Below are 26,892 nucleotides of genomic sequence, written 5' to 3'. Positions count from 1 at the left end.
CTAGATAAGTTCCTTAGGGGGTCTACTTTCCAAACTGGTGTCACTTGTGAGGGGTTTCAATGTTTAGGTACATCAGGGGCTCTCCAAACGCAACATGGCGTCCCATCTCAATTCCAGTCAATTTTGCATTGAAAAGTCAAATTTCGCTCCGAGCTCTGCCATGCGCCCAAACAGTGGTTTACCCCCACATATGGGATATTAGCGTACTCAGGACAAATTGTACAACAAATTTTGGGGTCCATTTTCTCCTGTTACCCTTGGTAAAATAAAACAAATTGGAGCTGAAGTTAATTTTTTGTGAAAAAAAGTTAAATGTTCATTTTTATTTAAACATTCCAAAAATTCCTGTGAAACACCTGAAGGGTTAATAAACTTCTTGAATGTGGTTTTGAGCACCTTGAGGGGTGCAGTTTTTAGAATGGTGTCACACTTGGTTATTTTCTATCATACAGACCCCTCAAAATTACTTCACATCTGATGTGGTCCCTAAAAAAAAATGGTGTTGTTAAAATGAGAAATTGCTGGTCAAATTTTAACCCTTATAACTCCCTAACAAAAATAAATTTTGGTTCCAAACTTGTGCTGATGTAAAGTAGACATGTGGGAAATGTTAATTCTTAAGTATTTTGTGTGACATATCTCTGTGATTTAATTACAGAAAAATTAAAAATTGTAAAATTGCGAAATTTTCTAAATTTTTGCCAAATTTCAGTTTTTTTCACAAATAAATGCAGGTAATATCAAAGAATATTTACCACTTTCATGAAGTACAATATGTCACGAGAAAACAATGTCAGAATCACCGGGATCTGTTGATGCGTTCCAGAGTTATAACCTCATAAACGGACAGTGGTCAGAATTGTAAAAATTTACCTGGTCATTAACGTGCAAACCACCCTTGGGGGTAAAGGGGTTAAATATAAAAGTACAAATACCCCCTTCACTCCATTAAAAATAAAACAATAAAAAATCAAATATACACATATTTGGTTTTGCCGCGTTCAGAACCGCCCGATCTATCAATATAAAAAAAGAATTAACCCGATTGCTAAATGGTGTAGCGAGAAACAAATTAGTTTTTTTGTCGCCACTACATTGCAAAAAAAAGCACGGGTGATTAAATGATCTTTTTTACACGCAAAAGATAGTCCATTTGTTTTACCAAACTTTGGATTTTTTTCAGCACTTAACCCCTTAACAAACACCGATATGCCTTTTAACAGCGCTGAGGAATAAGAGTATAGTGCCCCCCAGAGTCGGAATTTCTAAAGGTTCTTGGCTACCGGGGGTAGCTGAGACCACAGAGAGCATAATTCAGGTCGGTTTTTACAGACCCCGGTGTTGTAAACGCCGTTATTAACGGAATAACGGCGACTTAAAAAAAAGTTAGATTTTCCATTTAATTTCTCTCTCCTCTGATGTGATCGCACATTAGAGAAGAGAGAAGTAGAGTCCCTCGTTGTCCATGAAGTTTCCCGGGCCACCGGCATTTTCTTCTGGGAGAAAATGGCAGGCACATGCGCAATGTGCACGCCAAGATCTGCCAGCCGGCACAAATCGGGCACTGCCACCACCATGTGTCACTGTAGGCACCATACTTTGTTCTAAATTCATTTTTCTAAATGTATAGTACCTACAGTGAGACATGGTGTTGGCAGTGTCCTTATGTGGGGTTGCATGAGCTGCTGGTGTCGTGGAGTTACATCTCATTAATGGTATCATAAATTCACAGATGTACTGCTCTATATTGAAAGAGAAAATGCTCCCATCACTCCATACTCTTGGTAGACGTTCACTTTTCCAACATGACAATGATCCAAAACACACATCTGTTGCATTTCTGAAGAAAAACAGGGTGAAAGTGATTCAGTGGCCAAGTGTCTCCTGAGCTGCCTCCAACTGAACACCTATCGGGAATTCAGAAGAGACAAGTTGTCATCACTCTCCAACATCCTGACTCTAAAAGAGGTCGTTCTTGAAGAATTGAAAAAGATAAATGTTGCAAAGGTTCTTAGTTGAACTTAAACATAGCTGAGCCCCAATGGGCTATTTAATAACTATTTCTATTTTTCCTAAATGGTGTGCTGCCTTCATTTTTTTTATTTGGAGGATAGGTCCATGAAGGTTTTTGGCCCCTGTATTACTGCATTGTTTGATTTATGACGCTTGCAAGAAGGAAGACAAAATCAAGAGTACAAAAGCAAAAATTGGCTGTAGTGAAAAGGGTAATGTTCCATGAGCAGCTTCAAGGTGTATTGTAGACATCATACATGTGGTTGAATTACATGTGCCTTGATCACCTAAATTGTGTTCTAAATTGTCTTCCGCCAGATGTTTACTTAGATTGTAATAGTTATTAACACGAAGGACATTTATTTCTGTCTTCTGCAGCTTTATTGCTTTTTCCGAACAATACACAGAATATGATCCTTTCCTTACCGCGCCTGATCCTTCCAATCCGTGGATAAGTGATGACACAACTTTCTGGGATTTAGAAATTAGGTAAATGTTTAACCCTTACCATTACAGTATGCTGCTTAGATTCTGTGGGTGTTCTTATATGGTTAGTGATGTTTCAATACCGTTATCTACACCATCATCCTCCCTATCTTCTTATGAGGGTAGTTAACATCAGATTTTAGTGTAAATAGCCCTTTTTCAGAATATTGTGATTTCAGGAAATATTTTAAATTGTGCCTCTACTGATTCTCTCTGTTAAATTTTAGTTCTCTTTTCACCAACAAATAAAGACTGGCTCCGTAAACTTTGCGGTGCAATGTACAGTCTATAAGATGCCCATTTATTTGCAAATCTCACCTGAAGGAAGGGTGAAAGTATTATCAGTTATAAAAATTGCATTAGTAAAATATTTAGTAAAATATCCTTACTTTGTCAGTCTATTATAACAAAATATTAACATTGTAGTTAGTCGTCGTGGACATGAGCAAATGTTACGATGTTCACATCCTTAATATCTAGATATATAGGAAACTGTCAGCAGATTTTTTTCCCCCTTATTCTGAAACCAGCATAATAGAGCAAGAAAGCCTGATTATATCGATGTGTCACTTACTAGGCTGCGTGCTGTAGTTTCTATACAATCAATGTTTCGTCAGCAAGAAATTATCACTGCAGGATTAGGTCTTATGTGCAGGCCAGTCAGGCTAATTTATGCAACTCCAACCCCACAACGGATTGGCAGTTTGCTGCCAATCAGGGGTGTGGGCGGGGTTATACACAGCTGAGCATTCTGACCGTTGGTTCATCTACAGCAGAGAAAACGGAGATTCCATAAAAACTGTACCAAGCAGCCCAGTATGTGACATATCGCTGGAATCAGGGTTTCTTGCTTTATATTATTCTGCTCTCGGATTATGTAGCAAAAACCTGCTGACAAATTCCCTTTAAGTCTCCAACTCTGAAATAGAAATGAATGAAAATACATTGTGTAGTATCAATGTTTTAATACAATCCATGTCTACTTACTTGTCCTATTAAAGCAAAGAGCCAACTCAGCAGCGTGTGAAGAGGTGGGGTTTCTCCGTGGATGAAATGCTTAAAGACCCAGTAGGACGAGAGCAGTTTCTTCGCTTTGTGGAGTCAGAGTTCAGTTCTGAAAACCTCAGGTTAGCGAATTAATGTTATATAGGGTACTATGGTTATTGCAATTATTTAATTGTAAAAAATATAATTTCTCACTATACGTGATGAGATTACGAACAGTGATGAATATAGGATTTTCAGAAGATCCACACTGTCCTTGACAGATAGTAAGGAGACATGTGAGCAGAATCTCTTCAAAGAATCTTTTGATACTTTAAGTGGTTTTATTTCACCGCAGACTTGGGCCGGACAACTCCTTTAAGGGAAGGAAGACATGTAAACGGCCTTGTAAACCATGTGCTCAGGAAAACTTCTCTAACTCCTTAAGTGCTGTATTTTGGATATCAAATCCACTGTTCACACTTCATTTTGAGCATCACTGAGCTCATTTGGTTTTTTTGATTATCCAAATAACAATCAAGTGCATGTACCAAATGGAGAATGATTTTATAGACAATTTACATCCCTTTCCACTAGATGGCGATATTGTTTATCCTGTGACACTAGCAACATGGTAAAGCGCTAACTATAATTGTATTACAATGTATGTTAAAGGTTTTGGCTGGTTGTCCAAGATCTGAAGAAGCAGCCTTTGCAGGAAGTACCGAAAAGGGTAGAAGAAATATGGCAAGAGTTTTTGGCCCCTGGGGCGCAAAGTGCCATCAATTTAGACTCCCACAGTTTTGAGAAGACAAGCCAAAATGTTAAGGATCCTGGGAGGTACACATTTGAAGATGCACAGGTATCAGATGACAGAGTGTTCAAAACTTTAATGATTAAATGATTTTTTTTAATTTGTTTTTACAGTAAAAGCATAACTAAACTTTGTGTTTTTTTATGATTTTTGGCTAGTATGGACTGTTATGAAACTTTGCAAATTGCTTTGTTAGGGGATTTGTCTTCATTCCTGCACAAAAATTGCATGTAAATGGTATCCAAACCTCTGCTTTTCTCCCACTCTATTTGCTTTCCTTCAGCTGCATTGATATCAAAATGCACTCCTCTGGAGTACAGATGATGGTATTGAAAGTGTCAGTGTCTGTGTCCTTCTTGGAGTGTGCGATTTATCAGGTATCAGCAATCTCTTGCAGTATCTCATCCCCAGAGTTACTGAACTCAGCCAAATCACAGAATTGACATGAAATGCAAATAATAAGAAAAAAATGGACAAGCTGCCTCTTCACAGAGGGAGAGGACTTTAACTCTAGTGCCATGTACTGGAAGTAGCCATCCTAAAAGTCAATATTGACCCTTTAATGAGCCATGTCACTTAACATAGGCTATAAGCCAAACCAGATAACTTTATTTTCAGATTCAAATTAAATGGCAAGGCTTGTTAAAGTGTCAATATTGTCTTTTAGTAATACTATTTCCAACTAAAGTTCAAATCCTCTTACTCATTGATGAGGCAATTTGCATATTTTATTTCCCAGGGGAGTATTGCATGTCCTATAAGTCTCCTTACACTGTCACGCTCCGCAAGCGGAAACGTTATTCCGTAGATTAGAAAAAAAAATTAAAATACAAGATATTTCAATCTCTGCCTTTCATTATCGAGATCGCAGTAACTGCATCTAGGTCTCTAGAACAGGTGTTACCAAGTGTTACCAAAACATCTTGAGTGTAGTTGCGCTTCGCTTTTTGCCCATAGAAATGAATGAGAGTTGTGGAAATGGCGAGCTGCATTGTTGGGAGTTACGCTTTGCTGTTCTGTTTCCATAACTCTCATTCATTTCTATGGGAGTTAAGCAAACAGCATAGCGCAACTGTGCTCTACTGTTCAGAGAAATCCACCTCTGATGGCCGGGAACTACAAGCAGTCATTCACAACTCAGCCATGAAAGGCAAAGATGGGATTATCCCTTTAACTGTAGATAAAGAATTATAGTTTTCAGTAAACTCTTTATTTCTTTGTTATCATTATTGATGATGTAAGAAATAATGTTTCCCAAGTCACAGAAGCAGCATAACTATATTAATCAAATTACTACTCCTTAAAGGGAGTCCATCACCACACAAATGCACTTAACATGGATTATATGGTGTTGTAGGGCCTTATTCCCTCTTTATTATCATACTGTTACTGGTACAGTGTCTGAGGAAATAACTTTTAATTCATATGCAAATGAGGAGGCTTCGGTGCACACTTGGTGTCCACAAGAATTTGGTCGTTTCCTAGAGTGAATAGTGTCTGAATGCTGCCGGCATGTGTGCGGACAAGCACACATTCAGTGGCCATGTGCCTTCTCCTCCCTGTCTCCTTACTGCTGACACTGCATTTCTGGGTGTATTAGTGCAGCGAGCGGCGCCAGCAGAAAGGAGGCAAGGAGGAGACCACCCAAGGCCACTGCATGCACTTGCGTCCACACACACACACATGACCACATTCAGACAGTGCTCGCTCTGGGAAGAGAGCGCTGTCAATTAGAAGTGGGGGAAGAGACCCAATTTGCAAATGAGGAGGCATAACCTTGCACCGAAACCTCATCATTTGCATATGAATTAAAAATGAATTTCTCAGGCACTGTACCACTAACAGAAACAGTGCTAATATGGTTGTTAAAGTCCCCTACAACACTGTATACACCATTTACTTGGGTTTAGGGGGTTTCTGGCTCCCTTTAAGACAAATCGGCCTCTCTGTCACATCAGACTTTTCCAGGGGGTGGGCACAAACCAAAAAGGGCCACTGTGCAAGAACGGTGTATGATCAAAGAAATCTTTCTATGACAGAAGCTGCTTTCCTGCCTTGGAGCTGCATGTGGCCCTCTTGAGCTCCTGTGTGGCCGCACAGATTGCACCAACGATACGTCCACCTCTGATCCATGTATGTTTGGTAGTGACTGCAGGCGTCCTTTGACTTCCCCAGTGATCACAGTAGTGTGCTAATCCCCTAAATGAAAGCATCCAGCTCCTTTCTGTCAGTATTTGAAGAAAGTAGTCAGCCATTTGGCATGGCAGAAAACCTGGTCACCAGGACCAAATATATATATTTTTTTCTACTCGCAATGATAACTTTGTTTTACACAGCCCTAGGTTACAGTCAGTAATCCGTAGTACCACACAAATGAGAGGGACGCCATGCTTTGCTATGTATGATGCAGAGGCGCAGTTATACTTTGAACCGAGTGGCCTTTCTGTGGGTTTAACTTCGACATCGGTTTTGTCTTGCAGGAACACATCTACAAACTCATGAAGAGTGATAGTTATGCACGGTTCTTGCGTTCCAACGCCTACCAGGATTTACTGATGATGAAAAAGAAGGTAGAGTTTGGGGTGAACATGCTTGCATCCACTGCACATTACTGATTCTGGCCTGCTGCTTGCTACTAGTGTGGAAATGAGAACCGTGTTTCCTTGTCTGTACTCATCTTCTTTGCACGAGGACTAAATGTCATCTCCTTCCCAGCTACTTAACATAATATAGTTAAATGCCTAATTGCCTAAGGTGCTGCAATATTGAGATGATCCAGTTTACAATAACTTGAGAAGTTTGTCCAAGGCCTAGCTCTAGTAGTTTGTGCACATTTATTTTGCCATTTGCCATCATCGCCTTTTGAAGAAATGTGTCTTAAATACAAATAGTCAAGACTATTTAGTTGAGAGACTTTAAAGGAAAACTGACAACAAAGTATTCCTCCTTTTATGGTATTTTTTAAGTTTAGGGGAATATGATCACTGAAGCGAGCCTGCTGTTTGGCACGTTTGGTAATGTTCCCGTCTTTCTCTCTGCTGTATGCACAGCAGTATCCTCCTCACCATACATATTTATCCATATTTGCCACAGAAATCGTTTCCCTGCAGCCTCTAAAGAGTTAGTGTAGTGGGTGTAGATTTCCAAGACGCAGATTATGCACTGTGTACAAGATTTTACTCAGCATTCAGCTGAAAGACAAGGGGAATGTCTCTTGCATTGTAAAGAGATGGAAATACTGCCCATGTTCTCCCTTGAAGACACTAGTACTGTTATGGTGTATAATGTGTATTGTGTCTGCGTTATTGGTGATAGTGTTGTGTTTTGCCCAACAATAAGGAGCATTAGGGTTAATATTTGGGACATACCCAGCATGGGAGGGGCGAAGGTGAAGGGACAGAAACAGTTTCAGTTCAGGAACATAGATAGGGTCCATCGTGCCACAGAATCAACCTAAGGTCTGATAAGTAAGCAGTGCCGCATGACGTGGGTGCCCTGAAGTGAGAGAAGATCGAGACAGTGGATAGTGTGATTCTAAGTAAAGAGGAAGGAAGGCCTTCATCTTCATTTATCGTGCCAGGGTGTAAAAGGCGAGTAACTCGCCCACGGCTACTGACTTTCACCATGTTAGGCTGGTTTCACACTTGCGTTTTGATCTGCAGCGTTTTAGCGCTAAAAACGCATGCGGTTTTTTTCTATACTTAACATTAAAAACGCATACGTTTTTTTAGTGTGCGTTTTGACGCCTTTTCGGCAACGCATGCGTTTTTTGACGCGTGCGTTTAGTTGCAGAAATGCAACCTGTAGTAATTTCTAGCGGCGTTTTTTTACCTCAAAGAAACGCATGCGTTTATTCGCGGCAAAAAAATGTATTGCTGTCTATGTAAACGCATGCGTTTTTAAGCACATGCATTTGCTTGCGTTAAAAACGCATGCGTTTTTATAGAAAAACACAAGAAAACACAAGAAAAAACAAGAAAACCCTAACCCTAAACACAAGAAAACCCTAACCCTAAACACAAGAAAAAACAAGAACACCCTAACCCTAACCCTAGGGTTACTAGGGATCCTAACCCTAACCCTAACCCTAGGGATCCTAACCCTAACCCTTAGGGTTAGGGTTAGGATACCTAGGGTTAGGGTTAGGGTTAGGATCCCTAGGGTTAGGGTTCGGGTTAGGGTCCCTAGGGTTACTAGGGATCCTAACCCTAGCTATTTCTGTTTATAGTGGGTTTTCTAGTTGATTTTGATGATTGGCAGCTGTCACACACTTCTCAGCATGCGTTTAAAAAACGCAAACGCAGGACAAAACGCATGTAAACGCGGCAAAACGCTGCGTTTTTTTTCTGCATGCAAAAATGCATGCGTCTAAAAAACGCAGCGTTTGCACGCGTTTACATGCGTTTTTTCACCACATGAGAAACGCTGCAGATCAAAACACAAGTGTGAAACCAGCCTTACAGCTTTATCAAAAAAGCGATTAGCATCTGAAAATATGAAATGTTTTACAAATAATTTAATACCATACAGATTTCTCAGTTTCAGAAACACGGCCTTGCGTCTGATAGTGCATCTTGTATCTGATAGGACATTAAAGAGGTTGTCCAGCCACTCAGTTTAAAAAACATTAACTCTCAGAATCCTATAAAATAAGTAACACTCGCTTGAACAATCCCCTCTCATCCCGCTTCAATGCCTCCTGTGTCCTTTTTCAGTCAGGACAGATATGTGACTGATGCAATGAACTCTTAGGCTTCTTTCACACTTCCGTCAGTACGGGGCCGTCACGAAGCGTCGGCGTGACATACCGACGGAAATGTGTGTTTTCACATTTCCGTCTGCGTTGCCGAGCAGGAAAGATCGTGAGAGCGATATTTCCTGCTGGGCATGTGCAGAGTGAAACACTGGATGCGACGTATGGAACAACGTTCCCTTGAACGTTTTTCCGAGATGACGGTCCGCCAAAACCCGACGCATCCAGTTGACAACACATGCACCGTATGGCCATACGTCGCAATGCGTCGCTAATGCAAGTCTATGGAGAAAAGACGCATCCTGCGGGCAACTTTGCAGGATGCATTTTTTCTCCAAAACGACGCATTGTGACGTTGGCCAAATGACGGAAGTGTGAAAGATGCCTTAGCTGTAACAGTAGTGTATTAGTCACGACTGCAGCCAGTGATTGGCTTCAGTGGTAACTTATCCGCCTGGACTACATGGGAAGTAAAGCGTCACAGGAGATTATGGCAGCATTGTAACGGAAATGGAAAGATGATTATTGCATTCCTTGATTACTTTACAGCACTCTGGAAGTATTTTTTTGTTTTGTTTCATTGTTTAGTCACAGAAAGTAAAGGGGTTGTCGTTGTCCCGCATCTAAATAAAAAAACTACTTTGAGAATGCTATAAATTGAATATTCACCTAACCAATCGCCACTCTCGCAATTTAATGCATCCCAAGTCCCTGATTCCTGTTCAGTTAGGACAGTTATTACCCTTGCAGTCAATAATTGACTGTTCCGGTGATTGCCCCCCACAATTACATATCCATATCGACCAAGTAAGAAGTACAGACAGAGGAAGGCAACCAGCGCATCTTTAGAAATTAAAGTGCGAGTGATTGGTAAGATGATTATAAAATTTATAGAAATTGGCTAAGAATTTTAGCACTATAAACACGCATCCATTTTATTTATATATATACCCATATTTTTTGGACTATAAGATGCACTGGACCATAAGACGCACCTCAAATTTTCAGAAGAAAAATAGGGAAAAAAATTAATGCGCCAATGAGGGTCCGTCTTACAGTCCGAAATATTCAGCTTACCTGGAGGGGGTAGGGTGTGATAGGGAGCGCTGGTGGAGTGGGTTCACCGGAGGTGTTCGGTGGTCTGGCAAATCCAAGGCTGGTGCAGCAGCTTCGGTGGTGCGGGAGCTCCACCATTTTGTGAAAGCTCCCACACATCCATCCCAGGCTGATGCACGGTAGTTTCGCAGATGATCGGTGGTGTGGGGGCTCCGCCGGCATTTTTGGAAATCCCGTAGCCCCCACACATCCATCCCAGGCTTATTCGCGGCAGTTTCGCAGATGATCGGTGGTGCGGGGGCTCCACCGGCATATTTGGAAATCCCGTAGCCCCCACACATCCATCCCAGGCTGGTGCACGCACTTTTGTAGATGCTCGGTGGTGCGGGGGCTCCACTGACATTTTGTGAAAGGCCTGAGCCCCCGCACTTCCATCGCTGTAATGAGTTGATCTCCATGAAAATGGCCACAGGAGGTGGCGCATGCTCAGAATGAGATATTGGGAGATGAGCGCGCATCAGCCTGGGATGTGTCTCCTGGTAAGTGCATCTGGCCTATAAGACGCACCTCCATTTCCCCCAAAAAAAATTTTTGGGAAAAAGTGTGTCTTATAGTCCAATAAAATACGGTATGTATTATTAAATAATACATTTATTTGTAAATGAATTATAAGAAGATATATTTATTTCCAAACAGACATAGATCCGGCATTAGATCACATACCCAACATCCCTATAGAGGTGATCTAATAAAACCAACTAATCAACTAACATCAATAGGAAGTGTCAATAATTGCACACAACTTAACTTTTTAATGGTTATTTTGAAGTATTTTAAGGGCTCAATGTCTAACTATCTTAGCGGAATAGTGCCTTTACTATACATGCATTCAAAGTTCAGACTTTTATTTCCTAAGCAACTCAGAAAATTAAAGATGTTGCTCAGGCTCGGGACTAAAGCCTGTAGTCACTCTATGTGACTACACACTGCCAAATCGCAACCGTATGTGATGTGCATGCTGTCCCAGTTTCCTGGTATTCCCGGTGCTTGCCAGTTATCAATTATTCACTTAACATGTTTGGCTTTTCTCAATAGTAGTCAATTGAGAGAAGCTGAATAAGTCTAGTTTTCACAGGCTTGCAAATATGCAAATCACATGACCGCCCCTTCACATCGGGAGAGTCATGACAGTGTGCGTACTGCAAAGTGAGCTCCATGATTAACTACCAATTACACTTTTATTGCCTAGTACTTGGCTCAATCAATTGTTAATACCACCATTCAATCCTGTTTGTTTGTTTTTGGCTTTTTGAGACTGGTATTTTTGGTGAGCAAATTCACAATACAGTATAGGGTGTATTAACTTGTAGATTGTAGAAGATATTTCATTATCATGCATGTGGAGGCAATTCTATGTAAATGAGCTGTTAAGATCTACAGGCCAGACATAGATCTCCCTGAGAATCTGCCTCCAGAGTTCATTATATGTGAAAGGTGGTTTCACCAGTGTGAGACATGTAATGACTGACAGTCTGCTCTCCTGATCTACATGTCTCATACTGGTAACATCCCCTTCTATATATAATGGTCTAAGGGGCAATTCCGTCTGTTTGTCTGTCTGTCATGGAAATCCTGCGTCGCTGATTGGTCGGGCCGCGACCAATCAGCGACGGGCACAGTCCGGCCGCAAATTCGCCCCTTCCTACTCTCTGTCAGTGCCCCCTCCAGTGAGCGCTCACACAAGTTTAATGGCTGCGTTACACCGAGGCATAACGCGGTGTAACGCAATCCGTTAACACTGCTATTAACCCTGTGTGACCAACTTTTTTGGATCTAATGTTAAAAATAATAAAAAAATAAAAAATCATTATATACTCACCTTCCGGCGCCTTTCCCGCTCCTCGCGACGCTCCGGGCCATGCATTGCAGTCTCGCGAGATGATGACATAGCTGTCTCGCGAGACCGCTACGTCATCATCTCACGAGACCGCAATGCATTCTTGCGACCGGAGCGCTCGAGGAGCATCGCTAAACGTCTTGCCTGGATCCGGGGGCCGCCGGAAGGTGAGTATATAACTATTTTATATATTTTTTTTTTTACAGGGATATGGTGCCCACATTGCTATATACTACGTGGGCTGTGTTTTATATACTACGTGGGCTGTGCTATATACTGTGGGGGCTATATTATGTACTGCGTGGGCTGTGTTATATACTACGTCTCTGTGCTATATACTACGGGGGCTGTGCTATATACTACATCGCTGTGCTATATACTACGTGGGCTGTGTTATATACTGCATGAGCTGTGTTATATACTGCGTCTCTGCTATATACTACGTGGGCTGTGCAATATATTACATGGCTGGGCAATATACTACGTGGCTGTGTTATATACTGCGTGAGCTGTGCTATATACTATGTGAGCTGTGCTATATACTATGTAGCTGTGCAATATATTACGTGGCTGGGCAATATACTATGTGGCTGCGTTATATACTGCGTGAGCTGTGCTATATACTACGTGGCTGTGTTATATACTACGTGGCTGTGCTATATACTACGTGGCTGTGTTATACACTGTGCTATAAACTATGTTGGCTGTGCTATATACTACGTAGCTGTGCAATATATTACTTTGCTGGGCAATATACTACGTGGCTGTGTTATATACTGCGTGAGCTGTGCTATATACTACATGGGCTGTGCTATATACTACGTGGCTGTGTTATATACTACGTGGGCTGTGTTATATACTGCGTGAGCTGTGCTATATACTACGTGGCTGTGTTATATACTACGTGGGATGTGCTATATACTACGTAGCTGTGCAATAAGCATGGCTGGGCAATATACTACGTGGCTGTGCTATATACTGCGTGGCTGTATTATATACTACGTGGCCTGTGTTATATACTACATGGGCTGTGTTATATACTACGTGGGCTGTGCTATATACTACGTGAGCTGTGCTATATACTACGTGGCTGTGCTATATACTACATGGCTGTGCTATATGCTACGTGGCTGTGTTATATGCTACGTGGCTGTGCTATATGCTACATGGGCTGTGCTATATGCTACGTGGGCTGTGTTATACACTACGTGGCCTGAGTTATATGCTACTTGGCTGTGGTATATTTCTCTGCTGTATCTGTGCATCATGAATCGTGGTATGTGTTAAAGAGGGGGGCCCACTGAGACTCTTTCGCCCGGGGCCCTCAAAAACCTGGAGTCGGCCCTGGCTTCACTGATTGGTCACGCCCGGCCGTGAAAAATCAGCGACAGGCGCAGTCCGGCGGCGAATTGGTGTGGAATTTGTACCACGCTTCGCTAATTGGTCGCATCCGGCCGGCCAAATCATGTGTATAAATTGCATTATTCTGAAAACGTCATAAATAAACTACATACATATTCTAGAATACCCGATGCGTTAGAATCGGGCCACCATGTAGTTTATTTATAATAAGCTCTGGAGGCAGATTGTCAGGGAGATCTATGTCCGGCCCATAGATCTTAACAGCTCATTTGCATACTAAGGAAAATTTGGATTTTACTGGAATAAGAAATCAGATTGCAGATATCAATATATCATTTTATTCAACTTTCCATGACCTGCATGCCTATATACTGTAGATGTCCAAGAAAAAGATGTGCACACTGTTAATTGGTTGGTGCAGGCATGAACAAACAGTCCAAGTATCAAAGAGAAAATCAGCCGCACTCAAATAGTTGAAAGTTCTGCAAAATGTGTGGTTTCTTTATTTATATATACAAAAACATCACCAGGTGCTTTTTGGAGGTATATAGTTGGGGGACCATTCAAATCATATAAATAAAGAAACCGCTATATACTGTAGATGGCTTAGCAGGGTTGATCCTATTGACAGATTCCATTTAATCGATTTAAAGACTTTATCAAACTTTTTTTTACAAAAGAATTAGTAGTTTTCAACATTTTGCATGTTGCTTGTCTAGATTAAAAAAAAAAACTTACACTTTGCAATGTGACCCAATTTACTTGCATTATCCTGTGATGTTGTGGTGGCATACGGCAATCTTTGACTACGTGAGCTGTTTCGTGGCTAAATCTGCTGTGAATCCCCAGCCTAAGAATGTAGCTCCATTATGCTGCCTTTTAAACCTATATATATCTATTTTCTAACGGTGTTCTGACACAAATTTCTGCCGCATTTTATCATACTTTTTTGTAAAATTATTTTTCTATTTGACCCATTTATTAAGATGTATTTTATAGACTGTTTTGCTGATCTTTACATGATACTATTATTTTATCCATTAATAATTTTTGATGAAATAACAAATAGCATGTTTCAATACAAACAAAATGGAAAAGCAGTTTTGATTTTTAGTTTATATATGAACATTGACTCTTTTACTAAAGCTTTTGTTTAATTATATAGATTGTCACTAGATCCTTCATGGCATGCAGCGCCTCTTCTATATGTAGTAATAACAGTAAGGTAGTAGATGCAACTATATGACTTAAGGTACCGTCACACTAGGCGATATCGCCAGCGATCCGTGACGTTGCAGCGACCTGGATAGCGATATCGCTGTATTTGACACGCAGCAGCGATCTGGATCCCGCTGTGAAATTGCTGGTCGCTGCTAGAAGGTCTGCACTTTATTTGGTCGCTAGGTCGCCGTGTATCGCCGTGTTTGACAGCAAAAGCAAGGATACCAGCGATATTTTACACTGGTAACCAGGGTAAACATCGGGTTACTAAGCGCAGGGCCGCGCTTAGTAACCCGATGTTTACCCTGGTTACCAGCGTAAAAGTTAAAAAAACAAACAGCACATACTCACCAGCGCGTCCCCCAGCCTCTGCTTCCTGACACTGACTGAGCTCCGGCCCTAACAGCACAGCGGTGACGTCACCGCTGTGCTTTCACTTTCAGTTTAGGGCCGGCGCCCAGTCAGTGTCAGGAAGCAGAGGCTGGGGGACGCGCTGGTGAGTATGTGCTGTTTGTTTTTTTAACTTTTACGCTGGTAACCAGGGTAAACATCGGGTTACTAAGCGCGGCCCTGCGCTTAGTAACCCGATGCTTACCCTGGTTACCCGGGGACCTCGGCATCGTTGGTCGCTGGAGAGCGGTCTGTGTGACAGCTCTTCAGCGACCAAACAGCGACGCTGCAGCGATCGGCATCGCTGTCGCTATCGCTGCAGCGTCGCTTAATGTGACGGTACCTTTAGTTTAACAGCACAATACCTTTTATTTCTTTTTGAGGGGGGCGGGGGGGAGTGTTCTTTAACAGGGTTGTAAATAGAAAAGAGATACAATTGTCATATTAAGATACATAGGACTATCAGCTGTTTACCAAAAAGAAAATGCTGGAATGGATTTGAGTCACATGGTTCATGGTGCCTAACTACAGGCAGAATAAATCAGAGACCGAAAATATCATATAAATATTACTCGATAACAATAAGAAATCAAACAAATGTATATAAGCAATCAATATTTTATTGAGGTACACAACTATGCAATAAACATTACAAATTTAAAGTAATAATTAAAATGAAAAAGCAACGAATGCAAGGGGAGGCCAATGAGATATGCAAAATATTGAAGAGAAGACAATACAAGGGATAACCACCGGATGGCTGAATACTACCAAGACATGATGATAGCATGTATGTACAGCAGGTACGGACTGGGGCTGCAATTCAGCCCTGGCATTTGAAATCACACAGGCCCATGTTGTCCTCCTCCCCATGTACCAAATGGGATATATTACTAATATTACCCTGGATGCTGGAAAGGAAGATTTTCTAGAAGACCAATATTTCTAATGATATCCATTACCTGCTGGGGTAAGTGACAGAGTCAGCGACTTTGTGCTCCATCACAACTCTTAACAGTATGGGAATCTTGAGAACACCGATTCTGTTAACAACGTAGCAGACAAGGCGGCCCATGACCAGACAGGCCCTTGTGGCATTTGCCAGAATTGCCAGATGGCCAGTCCGGCCCTAATGTACAGTACAGACCAAAAGTTTAGACACACCTTCTCATTTAAAAATTTTTCTGTATTTTCATGACTATGAAAATTCTACATTCACACTGAAGGCATCCAAACTATGAATTAACACATGTGGAATTATATACTTAACAAAAAAGTGTGAAACAACTGAAATTATGTCTTATATTCTAGGTTCTTCAAAGTAGCCACCTTTCGCTTTGATGACAGCTTTGCACACTCTTGGCATTCTCTTGATGAGCTTCAAGAGGTAGTCACCGGGAATGGTTTTCACTTCACAGGTGTGCCCTGTCAGGTTTAATAAGTGGGATTTCTTGCCTTATAAATGGCATTGGGACCATCAGTTGTGTTGTGCAGAAGTCTGGTGGATACACAGCTGATAGTCCTACTGAATAGATTGTTAGAATTTGTATTATGGAAAAAAAAAGCAGCTAAGTAAAGAAAAACGAGTGGCCAGCATTACTTTAAGAAATGAGGGTCAGTCAGTCCAAAAAATTGGGAAAACTTTGAAAGTGTCCCCAAGTGCAGTGGCAAAATCCATCAAGTGCTACAAAGAAACTGGCTCACATGAGGACCGCTCCAGGAAAGGAAGATCTCTGCTTCTGAGGATAAGTTTATCCGAGTCACCAGCCTCAGAAATCGCAGGTTAACAGCAGCTCAGATTAGAGACCAGGTCAATGCCACACAGAGTTCTAGCAGCAGACACATCTCTACAACAACTGTTAAGAGGAGACTTTGTGCAGCAGGCCTTCATGGTAAAATAGCTGCTAGGAAACCACTGCTAAGAACAGGCAACAAGCAAAAGAGACTTGTTTGGGCTAAAGAACACAAGGAATGGACATTAGACCAGTTGAAATCTGTGCTTTGGACTGATGAGTCCAAATTTGAGATCTTTGGTTCCAACCACCGTGTCTTTGTGCGACACAGAAAAGGTGAACGGATGGACTCTACATGCCTGGTTCCCACCGTGAAGCATGGAGGAGGTGGTGTGATGGTGTGGGGGTGCTTTGTTGGTGATACTGTTGGGGGTTTATTCAAAATTGAAGGCATACTGAACCAGCATGGCTACCACAGCATCTTGCAGCGGTATGCTATTCCATCCGGTTTGCGTTTAGTTGGACCATCATTTATTTTTCAACAGGACAATGACCCCAAACACACCTCCAGGCTGTGTAAGGGCTATTTGACCAAGAAGGAGAGTGATGCGGTGCTATGCTAGATGACCTGGCCTCCAGAGTAACCAGACCTGAACCCAATCGAGATGGTTTGGGGTGAGCTGGACCGCAGAGTGAAGGCAAAAGGGCCAACAAGTGCTAAGCATCTCTGGGAACTCCATCAAGATTATTGTAAGACCATTCCCGGTGACTACCTCTTGAAGCTCATCAAGAGAATGCCAAGAGTGTGCCAAGCAGTCATGAAAGCAAAAGTGGCTACTTTGAAGACCTTAGAATATAAGACATAATTTCAGTTGCTTCACACTTTTTTGTTATGTATATAATTCCACATGTGTTAATTCATAGTTTTGATGCCTTCAGTGTGAATGTACAATTTTCATAGTCATGAAAATACAGAAAAATCTTTAAATGAGAAGGTGTGTCCAAACTTTTGGTCTGTACTATATATACACACAAATAGAGCAATATAATACACAAAACTAAATCAATAGTAAAGAAATATTTATTACATTTGGACATACCCAAAAATAAAAATAGAATGTGTCAGCACATCGACTTTCACCTCAGACCCTCATGCGTGTTTCAACCCAACTTCATCTGGGGATCTCTATAATGCATCTTTATCTTTTTACTGTTGATATAATTTTGTGTATTACATTACACTATTTGTGTGCACTACGTTTCACCAAATCTATGTAGATCTAACTTTAGAACTGCATTGTAGTTATTTTTGTGCATCTACATATGTTCATTTACGTACCTATTATCATCATTCCTTAGTAGTATTCTTCCATCAAGAAAGTTTGTTTTCCATTAACCAAGATAACTCGATTACCACAACTTTAGAATTGCTGAAGTCCAGAAAACCCATTGGTCAAGGCAGGTAAATATCATCAAGATTAGCCAAAAAAATGGTAACCTTGGAAAATATGAAAATTTTATTATGAATCCCTTAAAAATTAATCGTAACAGAGGAAAACGAACGTTGATGCCTTTCCACATCGAAACGCATCAACACTCATTTTCCTTTATGATGAATTTTTAATGGATTTATAATCAAATTTTCATATTTTACAAAAGTTAGCTTACCTTGAAAGTATTCTTCCATCTGGTGGCTATCACTTGTATTGTCTTCATTATTTTGTGTCTCTGATCAGCCTCCCCTTGCTTTCATTGCTTCTTGATTTTTATTATTTACTTTTTATTTTAATTGTATAGTTATTTACTTCAATAACATGTATTTTTTTACATACATTTGCTTAATGTCTGATTATTGTGGAGTAACACTTAAATAATATTTTAGGCTTGTTCTGTGTTCTCTCATTTATATTGGAATTACTTTTTGAATCATAGGTTTCTCTCACTCTCTTCCTTAATCAAAGACCAGGTCTCATTAAATATTTGATTGATTTACCCTCAAATGCTGCAGCACTACAGAAAAAAAAAACAGTTGAAAACGGGATTAGTGACGAGGTGATTACAGTGGGGGAAATCATTATTTGATCCCTTGCTGATTTTGTAAGTTTGCCCACTGACAAAGACATGAATAGTCTATAATTTTAAGGTTAGGTTAATTTTGACATTGAGAGATAGAATATCAAAAATAAAATCCAGAAAATGACATTGTATAAATTATATAAATTTATTTGCATTTTATAGTGAGAAATAAGTATTTGATCCCTATGGCAAACAAGACTTAATACTTGGTGGCAAAACCCTTGTTGGCAAGCACAGCAGTCAGACTTTTTTTGTAGTTGAAGATGAGGTTTGTGCATATGTCAGGAGGAATTTTGGTCCACTCCTCTTTGCAGATCATCTCTAAATTATTAAGATTTTGAGTCTGCCTCTTGGCAACTCAGAGCTTCAACTCCCTCCATAAGTTTTCTATGGGATTAAGGTCTGGAGACTGGCTAAGCCACTCCATGACCTTAATGTGTTTCTCTTTTAGCCACTCCTTTGTTGCCTTGGCTGTATGTTTTGTGTCATTGTCTTACTGGAAGACCCAGCCATGACCCATTTTTAATGTCCTGGTGGAGGGAAGGAGGTTGTCACTCTGGATTTTGTGGTACATGGCTCCATCCATTCTCCCATTGTTGCGGTGAAGTAGTCCTGTGCCCATAGCCGAGAAGCACAACTAAAACATACAGTTTCCACCTCCATGCTTGACAGTGTGGACTGTGTTCTTTGGGTCATAGGCAGCATTTCTCTGCCTCCAAACACGACGAGTTGAGTTAATGCCAAAGACCTCAATTTTTGTCTCATCTGACCACAGCACCTTCTCCAAATCACTCACAGAATCATCCATGTGTTCATTGGCAAACTCCAGACGGGCCTGCACATGTGCCTTCTTGAACAGGGGGACCTTTACGGCGTAATGTAATACCAATGGTTTTCTTGGTGACTGTGGTCCCAGCTGCCTTGAGATCTTTAACAAGTTCCCCCCGTGTAGTTTTAGGCTGATCTGTCGCCTTCCTCATGATCAAGGATACCTCAAGAGGTGAGATTTTGATGATGCCTCAGATCGATGTCGATTGACAGTCATGTTGTATTTCTTCCATTTTCTTACTATTGCACCAACAATTGTCTCCTTCTCACCCAGCGCCCATTCCAGCTTTATGCAGGTCTATGATCTTGTCCTTGACATTCTTAGAAAGCTGTTTGGTCTTGCCCATGTTGTAGAGGTTAGAGTCTGACTTATTTATTGAGTCTGTGGACAGGAGTCTTTTATAAAGGTGACTATGTAAGACTGCTGTCTTTAATGCAGGTAAAGAGTTGATTAGGAACATTTAACTGGTCTGTAGGAGCCAGAACTCTGGTTGGTGGGGGATCAAATTTTTATTTCTCACTGCAAAATGCAAATACATTTATATAATTTATTCAATGTCATTTTCGGGGTTTTATTTTTGATATTCTATCTCTCAAAGTTAAAATATACCTACCGTTAAAATTATAGACTGTTCATGTCTTTGCCAGTGGGCAAACTTATACAATCAGCAAGGGATCAAATACTTATTTCCCCCACTTTATGTCCTTCTGACATCTTCTCCTCATCAGCTCACCTAGATTGAAAGGCTTCTTCCTATATACATGTATGGAGAGACTTTCATTCTAGCTTTTCTCTGAAATGTTACAGCACTGAAATGCTACAGCACTCGAGAGTACAACGTCCTTGTTTGTAACAAGAGAGACAGTCATTGATTCCTGGTGTCTGTTATTCGGACAGCATGAGTCATGGGACAGGATCCCTTTAAGAAAAGCGATTTTTCAACTTTAGACATCAACATTAAATTAAGACAGGAATGTGTAGATCAGTGGTCCCAAATCTCTCTCACTTTGAGAGACACATTCTGAGACATAGTTGCAAGCGACATCCGGAGACCCTGAGTTGTGACATCCAGCCCTCCACTTTCCCCCCACAGTACTGACACCCAGAGCCTCCCATGTCTGGTGTGATGAAAGCCAAAGCTTCCCTGAGAAAGGAGACTGAGACCATGTTACCTACTCCCATATAGGCAGCTTTCTTATTGGCATGGTCCCTACTCGCTAATAGGCAATGTTCTTATGTCTAGAGTTTGCCACCTTAACTCCATTTGGAAATTCTTGCATCAAGCACTCCCAATGCACTATCGCGTCAAGCTTTAAGCAACCTTCCTACTGGCAGTATAATGCTATCTCCTGCTTAAAATATTGCGGTATTACCTCCATGCCCAGTACATGTGCATCCTGATCTACTCTTCTGTACATAACTACTCACAAAAGTCACCATATTGAGACTTGATCTTCATAGCGGTTTGCTATACCTGATACTAATGCACAAAGCTCTCAGTCCAAAAGGGATGTTACCCAGCTCCAAAAGAAAGTAGTTAAAACTTGGCCTTTAATCATATACAGTAGCATAAACAATTGGTAGAATGTGCACATATTAAAAAAACATTGCTTATGCGTTTTGAGTAGTAAAACCCTTAAAGGGGTGTCCACTAATAGGACAACCCCTTCTTGATCAAAATGTTTGGCCCCCATAAAATAATAAAGCCTGTACTCAACTGAGGGGCTCTCGTGGGGTTGTTGTGACATGTGACGCTGGCGCGCAATCAGCACTGGCGTCATTGTTCCCGCCTTTGGACAAATAGAACATGAAGAGGAAGTCAGGGCTGCAGCCGATTTCGGACTTCCTCTTCATGTTCAATTCAACAGGAGGTGGAGACAGTGATGCCGGCTCTGATTGGACGCCAGCGTCACATGCCACAACAACAGAACGGTAATCCCGGGGAGAGCGAGGGCCGAAAGCAATGGAACGGCGCCAGCACAGTAGTGAGTATAAGCTTTATTATTTTGGGGGGCCAAGCAAGGGGTATGACAAGAAGTTATCCAAGTAGTGGACAACTTCTTTAACTATACTGTTAATCACCTATGATTAAGGGTTTTTCCACCCAAAAAGCGTAAGAATTTGTTTTTTTTTAATATCTGCACATTCTGCCATTTTTTTTAACCTATATATTTAAATGCTACATTTTCACTACCTTCCTTTGGTACTGGAGAACATTTCCTTTTGTACCATTGAGAGCTTTTTGACCTGGAAACCAGAAAAGTTTACCACACCCAGACCACAGAGTATCTATCCTGGAAGTCTCCTGGGATACCTGACTCTAATACAGGAGTGGTTAGCTGAATTTAGACTTTTTTCCATTTTTTGTACTAGCTCACAAAGCTGTCAGACAGCCGTGATCAACACATCATTGGCTCATGAGCCACAGGTTGGGGATCTCTGTTATCTAGAGTTCATTCTCACAATAACTGCCTAAATCCAAATGACCCATAAGAACATATAAATGTCCTACAAGGGTCCTCATACTCTGACTTAAGACCCAAACTTTATTCCGAAGTACAGTTTGGGTACCAGAACTGTACCCGAACTTGAACTAGAACCCAAACCTCATTGAAAACAACGGGGACCCAAACTTTTCACCTGGAAAATTCTCTTGCCTCTTCCCTCTCCTCTCCCCTTCACTCTCCTCTTCCCTTCCCTCACTTCTTCCCTCTCCTCTTCCCTTCCTTCTTCTCTTCTCTTCCCTCCAATATCCTCTTCCCTCCACTCTCCTCTTCCCTCCATTCTCCTCTCCCTCCACTCTTCTTTTCCCTTCACTCTCCTCTTCCCTTCACTCTCCTCGTCCCTCCATTCTCATCTCCCTCCACTCTCCTCTTCCCTTCCCTCTCCCCTTCCCTCTCCTCTTCCTTTCACTCTCAACTCTCCTCTTCCCTCCACTCTCCTCTTCCCTTCACTCTCCTTTTCCCTTCATTCTCCTCTTCCCCTGGAACTCTGAACGTTGCAATGGGCTTCCGGGAGAAGTCAGTGTTCGGCATTTAGCATCGGATATTAACTGTCCAGTACGAACCCCGAACTTTTAACTTCAGGTTCGCTCGTCTCTGACAACGCCTCAGCTATGTGACTATTTCAGACCTGTGCCTGTGCTGATGCAACAGGAAAGATATATATCTTGGTACCATGTTAGATGTGCTGATGCAAAGCATTTATAGTCACATACCTTGCCTTCCTTTGGTAAATGTATACAGTATAATTTTTTGAGTTTCCTGTAGCATTCAAGACTACTATTGTAATGGCATGCCGAATTACAGATGATAAAAAGGATGAGTATTGTGCTCTTCAAGGTGATATTGAAATGTAGCACTTTACTGGTAACTTCACTGTATATTTTGGAAAAATGCCTCTGTAATTTTCATGCAGTTTTATTTATTTATGTATTTATTTTTAGCCAAAGTCAAGTGAATTCAAAACGAATGGGAAATTTAAGGGACTTTAGATTATCCTTCTTGTTGGATCCACTCCTGTTTTAGGCTCAAAATTTGCATTAAAAATGCAGTGGTTATTTTCAAATATCAATATTTGTAAAACTACTCTATGAATTAGTTTTTAGACTTTGTACAGTGTGAGTGACTGCATTATAAGTATCATATTCCTTATATTCTAACTTTGTTCTACAGCCACACATTACTGCATTAATCTTACTGCTTTCTGCAATATGAGCACATATAAACTCTGCTGGTCTATGTGCATGTGTGTCAGCTGCTTGGATGTCTTGTATTAATTGTATTAGCCTCCATTCATGATGTTTGTTAATATTGTGGCTGCCTTCCTGTGGTCCTTTCTGACTCATACATAGTGATAGTGTGTGCAGTTTGCTCATTCTAATAGACATGGTCTGGCATATTTTAAAAGGAAGATCGTTTTGTTATTGAAATATTACTGAAATTAAAACCTATAAATTCCCTTTTGTAGGGAAAAACACAGGTAATATTGAGTTAAACTAAACCGAACTCCTAAATCCTTTATTTCCTAGACAAAACGTTGTATAAATAAATAGCAAAAATAAAAAAAAATAAAAATAGATTTACAAATTTAGCTTATTATTATCATTATTAGTTGATTGTGTTTACATTGAAAAAAATAATAATGTGTAATAAATCATGCAATACTTAGAGTTTAATATACAATAGTTTTAAAAGTTCTAAGTAATTACATTTTAGTTATTGGTTCACAAAATCAGAAGTATTAATAAGGGTAAGATACAATTAGAGTTTGTTAGTATAGATATATGTATGTATCTGCTTTTATACTATGGAGTCTGTGCTACAGGCTGCACTTTAAAGAGAACCTTTCACCAAATGTTTCATGTTGAACTGGACACAAGATGTAATATTGGCTGCGGAGCAGAATAAAACATTTTTGATGTTTTTCAATTTTAGTTAAAGGCGTTTTCCCATCTCCAAACTCCTATCCCAATATGTAGTAAGTGTGATAAAGTATTAGCCTATATTTCCAATTAGAAATATAGTATAGTTCTTCTCATTTGCTATGTTGCTTACACCTTGTTTCCCCATCAACAACTAACTGTGACTATATGAGTAGTCGTTACCACTCATACCTAAGCTTCTGAAATGCCCTGGATATAGGGTAAGTGACATAGCGAATCAGAAGAGCTATACTACATTTCTAATTGAAGGTATTTGCTGACATTATTATTATTATTATTATTATAACTACTACATATTAGGATAGGATTTTGAAGATGGGTATACCCTTCTAAGTCAAAATGGGTGTATCTGATAACACCCACTTGGACTTAACTAAAGTTAACACATTATTTGCCAATACTTTGATTGCTAATCTGTCCACAATGGAGAAGTGAAATTGAAAAACGACAAAAATAGTTTTATTCTGCTTTGCAGCTACTAATTACATCTTTTGTCGAGTTCAACATGAAAAATTTGGTGAAAAGTCCGCATTAATCTTTGAACCTCGATATGGTGCTTTCTCAAACCACTATATTTACCTATAAAATCAGTAGATCTAAGATAACATATTACTGTCCCATCATCAAGATAATATTGTAAATTAAGCATTTCCACGTATAACACTAAATGATGGCAATGGCCAATGTACAGACCTGTACATAGTTTAGTGACTGCTGCCCCGTACTGCACCTTTTCTTCTGTTCAGTTTGAGCAATTTTGTTAAATAACATTGATTAAATATCTCCCATAGATTTGTTTGTACAGCTCCTTTGCATTTATTCATAGTAAGGAACGACAAACAAGCAAACAATGTATAGTCTGATCTTCTGTCTGTCCTACTTTATTCCATAACTTACATTTGGAAGGTTGGCAAGAATGTAGACAATACCTCAAATTTACCATTTGTAAATATTCAGGCGATATAACCGAGGAATGACAATTCTTAATATATGGGGAATGCTAAAACAGAGACTAAAGGGGTGGTCTTCACTGGTATTCCTGATGCAAGCAGGTGTTCGTGTGATCACATGTATGCGCTTTGTATACTTGCTGACTAGATGTGTTTGGCTTCTCTCCATAGAAGTGAATTGAGAAGAGCTAGATGAGTCTAGTTGGCAAAGGGCCACAATTTAGTAGTCGGTAGTCACATAGAATTACTACAATTTTTTGTCACAAGCCAGGAGAACCCCTTTAAATATCATATGTATTTAAATTAATTAGGTTTGCATAAAATTAGTTACTTTAAAAACTTTTGCAAACAAATATTTGCATCAGCTAAAATTGTGATATTTATCTGATTTTATAACGCAGGTATTTAAATTAAAAATAACAAACCTAAATCGAACGACAGACAAGATAATTGTGTATTCCCAAAATAAGTTTTATAAAAAAAAAATCTAATAAAACCACATTATCTCATTGCTTCGCAAACAACTCTTAATGCTTCTATTGTTCAAATTTTATTTTTCTTTCTTTTTTGTTTTTGCTTTTCTGACATTTGCTAGCATAGTACGCCTCACTGCTAAAGGTTGAAGGATTTTTTCCCTGTATTTTTTCTTTCCCAAATCCCTTTTTTGTTTTTTAAGACCGAGAATGAGCAAGGTCGTAGAACCTCCCTAGAAAAGTTCACTCGCAGTGTGGTAAGTTCTGGTGCAGTGATCACTTTTCCTTTTTTTTTTTTTTTTTTGCACATTTTAAAGCTGTGAATTATTATAAAGTGAATTTATATTGTTGCCTGCAGGTTTGTGATGTTAAATGTTATGTAATTTCACATATATTGCTTATGTGTTGGAATGCTGTATGGTGCTAAGTTTGCTTACATAGGCCTGCATCTTTATGTAACTGAACAACCTTCAAAAATATAACATGCCTAGGCTAGGCAGCTTTCAAGAAACAAATTCATCAAAAAAGAGAGAGCTATTGCCTTAAAATTTCATCACTTTATTGAAATCAAATTTAAAAATGTGTATCTAAGATTAAAAAACAACAAGATATGATAAAACTATGGGGACACGTAGTGCAAAATGAAATTGGCCTGACCAATATGGAAAGGTGCCGAGGGTTATCAAGATCTAAAAAAGCTACAGCGATAGATAGCAAATTGTGAATCAAAAATACTTATATTCAAAAGGGTGAAAAACCTCTTTTAATGGTCAAAATGACCGATGAAATGGATTGTTAGGGCTAGCGGAACACACCGAGTAAATATAAATGTTTTATTGAAATAGATGCGTTCGCAGCCCGGGGTCCACCGTGCAGGAGAACCTGCTGCTAGCAAACGGCGGTACTATATGGCGGTATGAACTAGCTCTGTTAGTTTCACAGAGTAGCCGTGAAAGCAAAGCTCTGTGCCCTGTTAGACTTCACAGAGGCACAGGCTAACTACCCAAATGAGAGCAGTCAGTGGTCATGCATGCACACAAAACTCCTCGCTGGAGGTGCCAGCATTCTAGGGGCTTATTTCAGCCAGGTCCCTGAATACATACAAACACAATCTCCTCGCCGGAGGTGCCAGCATTCTAGGGGCTTATTTCAGCCGGGTCCCTGAACACAAACTCACATGACCACACTGGCGCAAAGCACATAACTTAGAAAGATACTAGCGCATGGCCGTGCAGCCATGCGAGCCTTAAATAGTTGCAGCACGTACAGGACCTTCCTAGAAGGACCAATGAGAGGCTGCTACAGAGCCTGCGCACCTACAGGACCTTCCTAGAAGGACCAATAGATTTGACTGCAGTATCTGAACATGTGACCCTCGATCTCCACTGAGAGATCTTACTCTGGGCATGCT

General features: G+C 40.3%; 1 protein-coding gene across 5 annotated transcripts in view; it reads left to right on the top strand.

Annotated features, from left to right (window-relative positions):
- RGS6 (regulator of G protein signaling 6) overlaps positions 1-26,892 on the top strand; it is a 758,999-nt gene that overhangs the window by 709,376 nt on the left and 22,731 nt on the right. For 3 of the 5 annotated variants that reach the window (XM_077261976.1, XM_077262004.1, XM_077262012.1), the window contains 5 exons: positions 2,392-2,502; positions 3,501-3,626; positions 4,159-4,345; positions 6,778-6,867; positions 25,685-25,738. In XM_077261976.1, the coding sequence (XP_077118091.1) occupies positions 2,392-2,502; positions 3,501-3,626; positions 4,159-4,345; positions 6,778-6,867; positions 25,685-25,738 (568 nt within the window). The remainder of the gene's footprint in view (positions 1-2,391; positions 2,503-3,500; positions 3,627-4,158; positions 4,346-6,777; positions 6,868-25,684; positions 25,739-26,892) is intronic. The other 2 variants (XM_077261994.1, XM_077261983.1) reach the window with 1 other exon arrangement.

Source organism: Ranitomeya variabilis, chromosome 1, assembly GCF_051348905.1.
Source record: "Ranitomeya variabilis isolate aRanVar5 chromosome 1, aRanVar5.hap1, whole genome shotgun sequence".
NCBI lineage: Eukaryota > Metazoa > Chordata > Amphibia > Anura > Dendrobatidae > Ranitomeya > Ranitomeya variabilis.
This window is presented reverse-complemented; position numbering and strand designations above follow the sequence as displayed.